This window comes from Pongo pygmaeus, chromosome 16 (genome assembly GCF_028885625.2).
Source record: "Pongo pygmaeus isolate AG05252 chromosome 16, NHGRI_mPonPyg2-v2.0_pri, whole genome shotgun sequence".
Classification (NCBI taxonomy): Eukaryota; Metazoa; Chordata; class Mammalia; order Primates; family Hominidae; genus Pongo; species Pongo pygmaeus.
In genome coordinates this window covers 48,911,779-48,924,177 of record NC_072389.2, presented here as the reverse complement: position 1 = coordinate 48,924,177, position 12,399 = coordinate 48,911,779, and the positions used below count along the sequence as shown (strand labels likewise).

At 49.5% G+C, this 12,399-nt stretch overlaps 1 protein-coding gene and 1 non-coding gene across 2 annotated transcripts in view; one reads left to right on the top strand and one right to left on the bottom strand.

Annotated features, from left to right (window-relative positions):
- Window positions 1–12,399, top strand: part of LOC129014637 (stereocilin-like) — a 29,440-nt gene that overhangs the window by 16,526 nt on the left and 515 nt on the right. Inside the window, 19 exon segments of the mRNA XM_054452204.2 lie at window positions 189–321; window positions 675–857; window positions 1,162–1,200; window positions 1,384–1,551; window positions 1,703–1,768; window positions 2,249–2,374; window positions 3,357–3,415; window positions 4,485–4,608; window positions 4,713–4,825; window positions 7,256–7,391; window positions 7,805–8,001; window positions 8,200–8,290; window positions 8,499–8,655; window positions 9,209–9,378; window positions 10,748–10,903; window positions 11,279–11,421; window positions 11,608–11,756; window positions 11,999–12,096; window positions 12,185–12,332. Coding sequence (XP_054308179.1) covers window positions 189–321; window positions 675–857; window positions 1,162–1,200; window positions 1,384–1,551; window positions 1,703–1,768; window positions 2,249–2,374; window positions 3,357–3,415; window positions 4,485–4,608; window positions 4,713–4,825; window positions 7,256–7,391; window positions 7,805–8,001; window positions 8,200–8,290; window positions 8,499–8,655; window positions 9,209–9,378; window positions 10,748–10,903; window positions 11,279–11,421; window positions 11,608–11,756; window positions 11,999–12,096; window positions 12,185–12,332 — 2,456 coding nt within the window.
- Window positions 9,650–9,755, bottom strand: LOC129014749 (U6 spliceosomal RNA). The gene has a single exon (XR_008494295.1). It is a non-coding gene; the product is annotated as a U6 spliceosomal RNA (small nuclear RNA).

The following is a 12,399-nucleotide window of genomic DNA, read 5'->3' as shown; positions in this document are numbered from 1 at the left end:
AGGGGCAAGAGAGTGGGCAGTGGCCCCAGGCAGCATAGAGTTCCACGAGAGTGGTCTATAGATGGTGCCCCTGTGTAGTGGTGTAGTGGTCAGAGTGCCCAGTGTATGTACCCATGCCGTCTGCCGCCAGGCCTGCCTTAGTGTGAGTCTCAGGGACCACACAAAGGTCAGCTTCATGCCCTCCTCAGTCTTGGCCCCCTCGCCTGTTTCCTGAGCCCTGAGGAGCTGCAGAGCCTAGTGCGCCTGAGTGATCCAACGGAGCCGGTAGAACGGGAGTTGCTGGAATGTGCAGCCAACGGGACCCTCAGCCAAGAAGGACGGGCGAGCCCCTCAGCACAAGCCTACAAGACTCTAGGCTTCCCCTGGGTCTGTGTGGATGGCTTTCCCATTGTGTCAACTTGAGCACAGTGGTGCCAGCCTCCCATCCCACTTTTGCAACCTCCATTCCTTACTCCATGGCCATTCTTACCTGTTACCACCTCTTCTTGGCCCTTCTCTATCTGGTCTGTGGCACCCCAAACATACCCTTTGCCATTTTGAACCTAATCTACTCCAGCCCAATTCCTAGTTCCAAACCCTAGCCCAGGCCCTGGGAAATTCAGATGTGGGATTAGAGAGGAAGTTCAAGGTTCATCTGTCTTTTCTCTCCAGTCCTAAACCTTCTTTGGTTACAGGTGGCATATGAACTTCTGGGTGTGTTGTGCTCATCTGGAGGAGTAGTGCTGAGCCCCCGGGAGCTGCGGGTCTGGGCCCCTCTCTTCCCTCAGCTGGGCCTCCACTTCCTGCAGGAGCTGTCAGAGCCCCAGCTTAGAGCCATGCTTCCTGTCCTGCAGGGAACTAGTGTTACACCTGCTCAGGTTTACCTGTCTCACTCCCTGGCATGTACCCTCCATCTCCGCTTGAGCCCCAGTCAAGAGAATCCCATATAGGGCTAAAACCAGCCCCTCCTTTCCCTGGGTGAACAGTAGAGGTAAACTCTGTCTGCAGGAGGACGCCTTCATTCCCTTTCCTCAGATCGAGAAGGGACCTGAGTCACTGAGGATGGTTACTGGGGATGGTTAAGAGGGAGCAGGAAGTTTTGAAGGGTTTGCCTTAGGAACCCACTTAGGACCTGGCTGCTGGGTCCTAAGAGCTGTTGTTTTCGGTCCCATCCCAACTCAGGCCGTCCTACTGCTTAGAAGCCTCCTTCCTAGGCACGATGTGAGTAGCAGCAACTTCTCAGTCTCCCGCCAGAGGTCTCTATCCTCTTTTAACCTGGCTCCTGCATCTGCCCCTCCTCTCTCTCTGCTCCCCTCATACTTACTGCCTTGCTGCATTGTGATTGTTGTCTTCCCCACCACCCTTCCCTTCTTCTTCAGGCCTCTTGTCTCTCTTGCTTTTTAGCTATCCCTGGAGGAACTCTGCTCCTTGCACCTTCTGCTACCAGGCCTCAGCCCCCAGACACTCCAGGCCATCCCTAGGCGAGTCCTGGTCGGGGCTTGTTCCTGCCTGGCCCCTGAACTGTCACGCCTCTCAGCCTGCCAGACCGCAGCACTGCTGCAGACCTTTCGGGTATGAGAGTGGCAAGGAGGATGAGATAATCAGGGATACCGGCTCTTTCTGGTTGGGAGGAAGGCATCTTCCCTGAGGCCAGGGAAGGCCTTTCATACCTCCCCACTTACACACACACACACACACACACACACAACCAATTCTCATGCAGGTTAAAGATGGTGTTAAAAATATGGATACAACAGGTGCTGGTCCAGCTGTGTGTATCCCTGGTCAGGTAAGTGTGAGATCTCCCAACTGAGCTCCTCTCCCCATTCTGGGCAGTTTCATATGGCTGGTCCTAACTCCCACACTACCCTGCAGTGGCCCTGAGAGTTCTGGTTAGCTCTGTGCCTATTAGCAGCCCTCCCCAGTGCCAGATACAGGACAGCATGATCCACTCACATTGTCCTAGACTAATGTCAAAGCTGGAAGGGCCTGAGAAATCTTCCAGGCCACCCACCCTGCTTTCAGATGAAAAGACCAAGGCTGAGAGAAGCTAAGGGACTTTGTTTGCCTGGTGCCTAACTAGCAGCAACACTTGACCACAGCAGCCTGCAGTGTGAGGCTTTTAGGCGTTTATTGCTACAATGGCAAATGCCATTCCACTTCTGTCCTAGCTTTGGTCCCTTTCCACCCCCGTGATTCCTTTTCTCTGAGTGCTAAATCCAGACTCTCTCACCTATCACTACACTGCTATACCCATCGCCGCCAGCAGCCTATTCCCACCACCTGGCCAGACTGCCTGCTTCCCCTGCTCCCATGAAAGCTGCTACAACTGGATTCCTTGGCTCTTCTGGCAAATCGAAGACGCTACTGGGAGCTGCCCTGGTCTGAGCAGCAGGTAGTCCTCCCCACTTAATTTCAGAACTTCCTCCCTCAATGTAGTCTACCTTCTTTACCTATCCCTCAGCCCTATTTGGCCAGCTTATCCCTAGTATCCTTTATTTGATTGACTGAGATAGAGTCTCACACTGTTGCCCAGGCTGGAGTGCAGTGGCATGATCAGAGTTTGCTGTAACCTCAAACTCCTGAGTTCAGGCAATCTTTCTGCCTCAGCCTCCTGAATAGCTAGGACTACAGGTGGTCACCACCATGCCTGGCTAATTTTTAAATTTTTTTTTTTTGTTTTTTGAGATGAAGTCTTGCTCTGTTGCCCAGGCTGGAGTACAGTGGCACAATCTTGGCTCACTGCAACCTCCATCTCCCGAGTTCAAGCGATTCTCCTGCCTCAGCCTCCTGAGTAGCTGGGACTACAGGCACCCCCCACCATGCCCGGCTAATTTTTTTTTTTTTTTTTAGTAGAGATAGGGTTTCACCATATTGGCCAGGCTGGTCTTGAACTGCTGACCTTGTGATCTGTCTGCCTCTGCCGCCCAAAGTGCTGGGATTACATGTGTGAGCCACCACGCCTGGCCAATTTTTAAAATTTTTGTAGAGACAGACAATACAAAAGTGTGGACACTATATGGAGACAATATGTTGAGGTACTATGCTGTCCAGATTGGTCTTGAACTCCTGGCCTCAAGCATTCCTCCTGCCTTGGCCTCCCAAAGTGCTGGGATTACAGGCCCGAGTCACTGCACCCAGCACCCTAGTATCCCTTATAATGTGACTTGCTTTTCTTTTTCTTTCTCCTTCCCTTTTCTTTCATTTCTTTCTCACTCTCTGAGAGAAGAGTGGGCATCTGGGAGAGTGGGAGGCTGGTGAGTCCCACAGAGTGAAGAGGCAGGACTGGGTCCAAGGCAGTCCTGCCTCTCCACTCTAGGGGGTATCCTTGGACAGTGTCTCTTCTGGGAAGTGGCTCGTCTTTCTTTCTCTTGTAGGCACAGTTTCTCTGGAAGAAGATGCAAGTACCCACCAACCTGACCCTCAGGAATCTGCAGTAAGTAACTTGAGTTGAGCAGTGCTCTGAATTCGACCAACATTTTTTTGAGTGCTTACTATGTGCCAGGCACCATGTGATATGGAATAGGGGATATAGGGATGAATGATGTATAGTCCCTGCCTCGTGGACGTTCTCCTAGCACCTCCCTTTTCCCTCCTGTCCTTCCACAGTGCCATGCCTATCCTGACTAGAGCCAAAGGACTCAGAAAACCTGGATTCAGGTTCCAGTCCTGTCATCTACTTGTCCTCTTGGGCAAGTCATTTAACCTCCGTGTGTCAGTTTTCCCTTCTTTAAATGAGAATTACAATGGCACCAGCCTCATAGGTAGTTATTGTGAAGATTAAATGAGGTAAGTCATGTAAGATATTTAACACAGTGCTTAGTCCATTGTAAAGTCCCAGTAGTCATTTGCTACTATTAGTTTACTTCAGGGTGACTTCAGAGGCACTGGCCAAGCAAGAATAAATAGGAATAAGAAGGTATCACTTTACTTACACCCACAGTAAAAGAACAACGGGCTTCAGAATCTTTTTTTTTTTTTCGAGACAGGGTCTTGCTCTGTTGCCCAGGCTGGAGTGCAGTGGCGCAATTTTGGCTCACTGCAACCTCTGCCTCCCAGGTTCAAGTGATTCTCCTGTCTCAGCCTCTGGAGTAGCTGGGATTACAGGGGTGTGCCACCATACCCAGCTAATTTTTGTATTTTTAGTAGAGATGGGGTTTCACCATATTGGCCAGGCTGGTCTCAAACTCCTGACCTCAGGTGATCCACCCACCTCAGCCTCCCAAGGGCTTCAGAATCTAAGACATGGCTCTAGTTTCAGTTTACCACATTTCTAGTAGGATGATGTTGGGAATGTCATCTGACCTCCATAAATCCTTATTTTCTTCTCTGATAAACAGCAGTGATGTTATGGGGAGCTGATGAGAATATCTATGTAAAGACATTTCTCAAACCGTAAATTGCCATGAATGAACATCTGTACTTGTGTTGAGAGTACTGATATCAAGGAGCAAACAGGCTGTTGTATGTGTTGAATGAGCATCTCCCCAGGCACACACCCAAAGGGCTCTGGGCACCCTGGCAGGAGGCATGTCCTGTGAGTTTCTGCAGCAGATCAACTCCATGGTAGACTTCCTTGAAGTGGTGCACATGATCTGTCAACTGCCCACCAGAGTTCGAGGGAGCCTGGTGAGAGGGGGTGCCTGGACATTAGCGGGAGCAGGGAGGCTGGGACCCTAGGTGTAGAAACCAGCTCCTGTGTTCTGCTCTGGCCTCACCCTGCTTCCCTACAGAGGGCCTGTATCTGGGCAGAGCTACAGCGGAGGATGGCAATGCCAGAACCAGAATGGACAACTCTAGGGCCAGAACTGAATGGGCTGGATAGCAAGCTACTCCTGGACTTACCGTAAGTACTGCAGCTAGAGATATTGGCTCCTCAGAAAGCTCAATCTGGGGTGAAGATCTGCCCTTAGGGAATGCCCTAGAGGAAGCGGTTTTTCTGTCTGGTAGTTCCCTGACATCATTTATAGCCCAAAGCAGAGGATTTTATTCAAAGTTGCTCTATGTATTGACTGGTTCCCAGAATATGCTCCAGCATGGGGCAGCTGAGGGTGGCAACACTGTATTGAAGCCTGCCAAGTAATCTTACAATAACCTAGTCCACATTAATTGAGATTGAGATAGAGTGTCTGAAGTGAGGGAGGCAATGCTCCAATTCTGCCCCAGAGGATTGTAGTTTGCTCAGGGCACTGTGTTCTTGGTGTGTTCAGAGGAGTAGATCGAGAGAAAAATACATGAAAAATGTGATAAATGCCTTCAAATACCTGAGGGGCTATCAAGTAGAAATTAGACTGTCATATTTATGAGTGGCCCCATTAGGCAAGACTAAGAGTAGTTAACGGAGATCAGATTTTTACATAGTATAAGAAAAACTAAGGTAGTGAGTTCCTGGTCCTTGGAGCTGTTCGAGCCTAAGCCAGATGGCCCCATGGCAGGAATGTTGTAGAGCACGTTCATATACAGGTTGTGGGAAGAAAAGGCTATAGGAACCCAAGGCTCCTCCCTTACCCGTAGAGAAATTTATTAGTATCTTACTCATATGCTGCTTTTCTCATTTTACCCCTACCACCACCCCATTGCCATCTGTACTGTAAGTCAGAATAGGAAAATGCTGGTGTTACAGTCTTCCTGGGGAATATGGAGCTGAAGTGGAGTAAAAGCAGTTGACTTCGTTCTTACTTTTTTCTTTTTCTTTTTTGAGACAGAGTTTCGCTGTGTCACCAAGGCTGGAGTGCAGTGACGTCATCTCGGCTCACTGCAACCTCCATCTTCCAGGTTCAAGCAATTCTCCTGCCTCAGTCTCCTGAGTAGCTGGGACTGTAGATGTGCACCACCACGCCAGACTAATTTTTGTATTTTTTGTAGGGACGAGCTTTCACCATGTTGGCCAGGCTGGTCTTGAACTCCTGGCTTCAAGTGATCTGCCCACCTCGGCTTCGCAACATTCTTACATTTTTATAGGCCTTTCCACAGATTTCAGCTCTTGTATGACTTAGCCCACTTCCAGAACTGGTAATCCTAGGTAGGGTACAGGTTATCACCTCTGATTTCTGGGCAAAAGGGATTTATTTATTTATTTATATTTTTGAGACAGAGTCTCGCTCTGTCACCCAGGCTGGAGTGCAATGGTGCCATCTTGGCTCACTGCAACCTCCACCTCCGGGGTTCAAGCAATTCTCCTGCCTCAGCCTCCTGAGTAGCTGGGATTACAGGCGCGTGCCACCACGCCTGGCTAATTTTTGCATTTTTAGTAGAGACAGGGTTTCACCATGTTGCTTAGGCTGGTCTGGAATTTCTGACCTCGTGATCTGCTTGCCTCGGCCTCCCAAAGTGCTGGGATTACAGGCATGAGCCACTGCATCCGGCCAGTTTTTACTTTTTTTAATGTCATTCAGATCTGTTTAAATATGTGGGTTCTGTGAGATAATTTAGAATCCCAAGGTTACAGATGAGGTGAAAGATCCTAGACCATGCATCAAAAACTTGAGTTCCTCATTTGTGAAAGAAGGATAAGAGAAACACCTATTTTGTCTGGGTGCAGTGGCTCACACCTATAATCCCAGCATTTTGGGAGGCCAAAGTGGGTGGATCACTGAGGTCAGGGGTTCAAGACCAGACTGGCCAACATGGCAAAACACCATCTCTACTAAAAATACAAAAGTTAGCTGGGCGTGGTGGCGCGTAATTCCAGCTATTCAGGAGACTGAGGCACGAGAATTGCTTGAACCTGGGAGGTGCAGGTTGCAGTGAGCTGAGATCACAGCACCACTGTGCTCCGGCCTGAGTGATGGAGTGAGGCCAGGTCTTGTTGTAGGATCAAATGAAATAACACCTGAAAGAACTTTGTAAATTTTATAGCACATACAAACAAGAAGGGACCTCTTCACAAGCAGAGGAAGGGTGGTCCTGTAGAAAAAAACGGGAATTGGGAGTGAGAGACCTCAACATTTGATCTCTGTGAACCTCAGTTTTTTAATCTATAAAATGGGGAAGTGTGAATGGTACTTAATATTTGGAGCTTTTGAGTCCATCAGATCAGGTAGGATTGTTTGTTATTTTTTTTTAGGAAGACTAGAAATATGTTGCTCCCTTTTTCTCCCCCATTCAAGCTTGATGGTGGGAATTGGCCCTGGAGCTGTTTACTATCAGTTCCTGTCGAGCTTCACTAAGTTCGGTCTGGGGTCACATCTTAGCTGGGGACTGTGGGGTTCTGTGGTCCCTTCTCGACTTGGCCCAGTTCCACCTGAATGCTATTGTTGTCACATTGCTATAATAGAATCCAGTTGATGGACAGACTATCCAATGAATCCATTATGTTGGTGGTGGAGCTGGTGCACAGAGCTCCAGAGCAGCTGCTGGCACTGACCCCACTCCACCAGGCAGCCCTGGCAGAGAGGGCACTACAAAACCTGGTAAGAGTCCACCCTACCAGACTCAGATTTGCTGCCCTGGGCAATTCTTGCTCCTCAGACTATGCTCTCTGTCCCCCAACCCTCTACTTCTTGCTTTCTTGCTGCTAAACAGGTTCCTGTCTACAAGGCCTGGCCCCTGTTTTGCCTCTGGGTTCTGTTCCTTGATAATATGCTTCATGTTACTTGTCCATACCTCTTAGAGTCTGAGAAATCTCTTGGAGTCCACCTCTCAGTCTTTCTGCCTGCTCCTATGTGGGCTAATTGCTTAAGAAAGAGAACAAAGGTAGTGAGCATCATAGGGTGCTGAGTTGGGAGCAGGAGGGAGGGAAGGTCAAAGGGCTTGGTGTCTTGATCAAGGTGTCTGGTATTCTGAGTCAGAAGTGCATTGTCCAAGTTCTGATGCTCTTCTCCAGGCTCCAAAGGAGACTCCAGTCTCAGGGGAAGTGCTGGAGACCTTAGGCCCTTTGGTTGGATTCCTGGGGATAGAGAGCACACGACAGATCCCCCTACAGATCCTGCTGTCCCATCTCAGTCAGCTGCAAGGCTTCTGCCTAGGAGAGACATTTGCCACAGAGCTGTGGTGGCTGCTATTGTAGGAGTCTGTTCTTGGGTATGGACCTTCAAGAACCTCAGATTCTAACTCATTCTATACCCAGTCCCTCAACCACCATCATCAGTGGCAGTCTGTTCCATATTCCTAAGGGCCCTTGGAGCCCTGTGTCCGAAATCCTAGCATGTCCTCTTTTCCCCTTCCTTTTCCTCACAGTTCCCTCAGCTCCCCAGCCCCCGATTTTCTTCCTGTCCCCAGGAAACCAGAGTTGTGGAGCCAGGATGAAGTAGAGCAAGCTGGACGCCTAGTATTCACTCTGTCTACTGAGGCAATTTCCTTGATCCCCAGGGTGAGATGAAGGAAGAAGGGAAGGGAGTAAATGCATAGAGGGGACTGGTGAGTTGGTTATGGGGACCTGTGGCCAAAGAGGGCAAAGGATATGAAGCCTAGATCTGGAGGGAGACTGCAAAACAGAGACAGGACTTTGGACTTATAGCTATAGCAGCAGGCCCTGATCTGTCCAGATCTCCCCACTCTCCTTCTGCCTTCTCATGCAGGAGGCCTTGGGTCCAGAGACCCTGGAGCGGCTTCTAGAAAAGCAGCAGAGCTGGGAGCAGAGCAGAGTTGGACAGCTGTGTAGGGGGCCACAGCTTGCTGCCAAGAAAGCAGCCCTGGTAGCAGGGGTGGTGCGACCAGCTGCTGAGGATCTTCCAGGTGAAACTACCCAAATACTTACATGTCCAGCAGGATGTACAGGAAGTATCAAACGGTCTGGGTTCTACATATGCTCTTCTCTGGAGCTGGGTTTTCTAATTTATAAAGCAAAGAGTTTAGAGGGATGATCTTCAAGTCTCTTCTAGTTCTAGAATTCTATAGCTCTGGGAGTGTGTAAACTATTAAGTTTTCTTTTATCCCAGAACTTCCATTTTCCTGCTGTCTTGTCTCTGTAAACAGCTGACTCAGCTCTAGCTCAGCTAAGTGTGGAGCTCTCTGCTGGGGAGAGCCCTAGAAGGAGACATTGTGAGGCTAGAGAACTGGTTTCAAATTCAGCTCTGCCATGAAACCCCTGACCAACATCCTTAGTCTTGTATCTATAAAACGAGGGACTTGGCATCTCCAATCACTTCTTGTTCTATTAACTTCTAAGCCCTATACATCTTACCCTGTAATACTCCCTCGATCCCTACTTCCCACAGTGCTCCATGCTCCAAAGGTTGGAAAGTCATTCCATCTACAGATACCTCCTGGCCCTGCCTTCCCCCTTCAGAACCTGTGCCAAGTTGTGCAGATGTATGAGGGACATTCCCAGCAGCCTGGTCTGCAACCCAGATTGCAGAGATGGAGCTCTCAGACTTTGAGGACTGTCTGACACTATTTGCAGGAGACCCAGGACTGGGGCCTGAGGAACTGCGGGCAGCCATGGGCAAAGCAAAACAGGTTAGGGATGGAGAGCCAACTGGGGTTGGCCATGAGGAAGCTGTTTGGGTGTGATGTAGGACACGAAGAGAATGGAGAGTTGGATGAGAGGTGGGGGAAGCAGGAGATAAAAGAGTTAGAAGATTTGGGTCACAAGTAGAAGGTGAGGAGAGATAAATATTGAGGAAAGAGAGCTAGTATAATGAATAGAGGGACTAAAGCAGTGGTTACCAAATTTTAATGCATATCACAATCATCAAGGGAACAGATTTTTTTCTTTTTTCTTTCTTAAAAAATAATGGCATACTTCATGAATTTGTGTGTTATCCTTGCACAGGCGCCATGCTAATCTCTGTATCATTCCAATTTTTTTGTATATGTGCTGCTGAACCGAGCACGGGAACAGTGCCAATGCCAGATTACCATGCTAGACTGACTTAATAAAACCTTTTGCGGAAGCTGCACGCAGTGGCTCGTGCTTGTAATCACAACACTTTGGGAGGCAGAGGCAGGTGGATTGCTTGAGCCCAGGAGTTTGAGACCAGACTGGGCAACATGGTGAAACCCTGTCTCTACTAAAAATAGAAAAAAAATTAGCTGGGTGTGGCGGCGCATGCCTGTAATCCCAGCTACTCGGGAGGCTGGGGTAGGAGAATCCCCTGAGTGCAGGAGGTGGAGGGTGCGATGAGCCAAGATCGCACCACTGCACTCCAGCCTGGGAGTCAGAGCAAGACCCTGTCTCATAAATTAAAAAATAAGCCTCTGGGAGAAAGAGTCCAGACATCTGCATCTGCTTTTTTTTTTTTTTTGAGACAGAGTCTCACTCTGTCACCCAGCATCCAGGCTAGAGTGCAGTGGTGTGATCTTGGCTCACTGTAACCTCTACATCCTGGGCTCAAATGATCCTCCTGCCTCAGCCTCTTGAGAAGCTGGGACTACACGTGCACGCCACCACACCTGGCTAATTTTTGTATCTTTGGTAGAGATGAGGTTTCGCTGTGTTGCCTAGGATGGTCTTGAACTCCTAGGCTCAAGCATTCCTCCCACCTCAGCCTCCCAAAGTGCTGGGATGACAGCTGTGAGCCACTGTGCTAGGCCCCAGGCATCTGCGTTTTAATAAGTGTCTGTGTGTCTGATGCACATAAAAGTGTGGAACTCATGGACTAGAGTTAGTTTTCTCTTCTTTTCCACTGACCGTAATGTCTTTCAAAACACCTTAGTCAGAGGAACTGTAAGGCAACGGTTTCATTTTATAGTGGAGGAAACTAAAGAAAAGGCAAGTGACTTGCCTAGAGTTATACAGCTAAGGGCAGGGGCAAGACTTAAAACCCAGCAGTCTGACTCCCAATCCACTGCTTTTCCACTCACATTGTTCCTGTCTTTCTCCTAGTTGTGGGGTCCCCCCCGGGGATTTCGTCTTGAGCAGATCCTGCAGCTCGGTAGGCTCTTAATAGGTCTAGGAGATCGGGAACTACAGGAGCTGATCCTAGTGGACTGGGGAGTGCTGAGCACCCTGGGGCAGATAGATGGCTGGAGCTCCACTCAGGTAACACTTTTCCTCCTCCCTACCGCTTCCCAAACACCCATCCCACAGACCCAGCCCTATAGATCATCTAAAGCCCAAGGAATTTTTTCCTGTGACCGTACCTGGTCATTCTTTCTATCTTTTGTTAATACCCCATACTAGTGACCTTCAGGACTCCGATTTATTCACTCTGAGGCCCTGGACACATAATACTGTCTCCTACCTCTTTTCCTGGAGGCTTCCTCTTTTTCTATCCTTTTCTGAGTCCTCAGCCTTCCGCATGACTCCTTAGGTCTTAATAGTAACAGAATATAACCCAGTAACACCTATCACTTCCCTGTCCATTAATTCTCCATAACTTTTCTCCTTCCCCTGTGCTCCCAACCCCCACCCCAGCTCCGCATTGTGGTCTCCAGTTTCCTACGGCAGAGTGGTCGGCATGTGAGCCACCTGGACTTCATTCATCTGACAGCGCTGGGTTATACTCTCTGTGGACTGCGGCCAGAGGAGCTCCAACACATCAGCAGTTGGGAGTTTAGGTCACTTGTGAAGGGGCTGAGGGTGGTGGTGCTGAGGTAAAGGTGGACTTACTGGGGAAAGAAGGATCATGAAGGTCTGGTCCCATGGAGGAAGGGAACTCTTTTGAAACCATCTCTTCCTTTGTCTCATGACCACAGCCCCTTTCGCTGAAGCTGAATTCTTCCTTTCTTCCCACTGTTCTACAGCCAAGCAGCTCTCTTCCTGGGCACCCTGCATCTCCAGTGCTCTGAGGAACAACTGGAGGTTCTGGCCCACCTCCTTGTACTGCCTGGTGGGTTTGGCCCAGTCAGTAACTGGGGGCCTGAGATCTTCACTGAAATTGGCACCATAGCAGGTGGGGAGCTGGGCCACTGCTGGTGCAAGTTGGTTTGGTTTCTATACCATGGGTGGACTGGATGGAAGACTGCCCAGCAATTCTTAAGGTGGGGGCCTGAGAGGGTGTTTAAATAAGGGGCTAGAGACATATTGGGGAAGGTCTATGATAGGGCACTTTGGGAGTAGTTAGAGAAGGTCTATAGGTTTGAAGAGAAGGAAGGTCAGTCTAAGACAATGTTTGGATGCCACTTGCTTCAACAGCTGGGATCCCAGACCTGGCTCTTTCAGCACTGCTGCGGGGACAGATCCAGGGCATTACTCCTCTTGCCATTTCTGTCATCCCTCCTCCTAAATTTGCTGTAAGTATTAATGGACTGGGGTGACCACAGGAGAGCCAGGGCCCAACGGGGACTACATGCATGCACTGATTCCTACCCCCGCCCCCAGGTGGTGTTTAGTCCCACCCAACTATCTAGTCTCACCAGTGCTCAGGCTGTGGCTGTCACTCCTGAGCAAATGGCCTTTCTGAGTCCTGAGCAGCGACGAGCAGTTGCATGGGCCCAACATGAGGGGAAGGAGAGCCCAGAACAGCAAGGTGAGTTCCCAGCTGCACAGCTTGATCCTCCATCTCCTGACCCAGAATCAAACCCCTAATTTGGTGC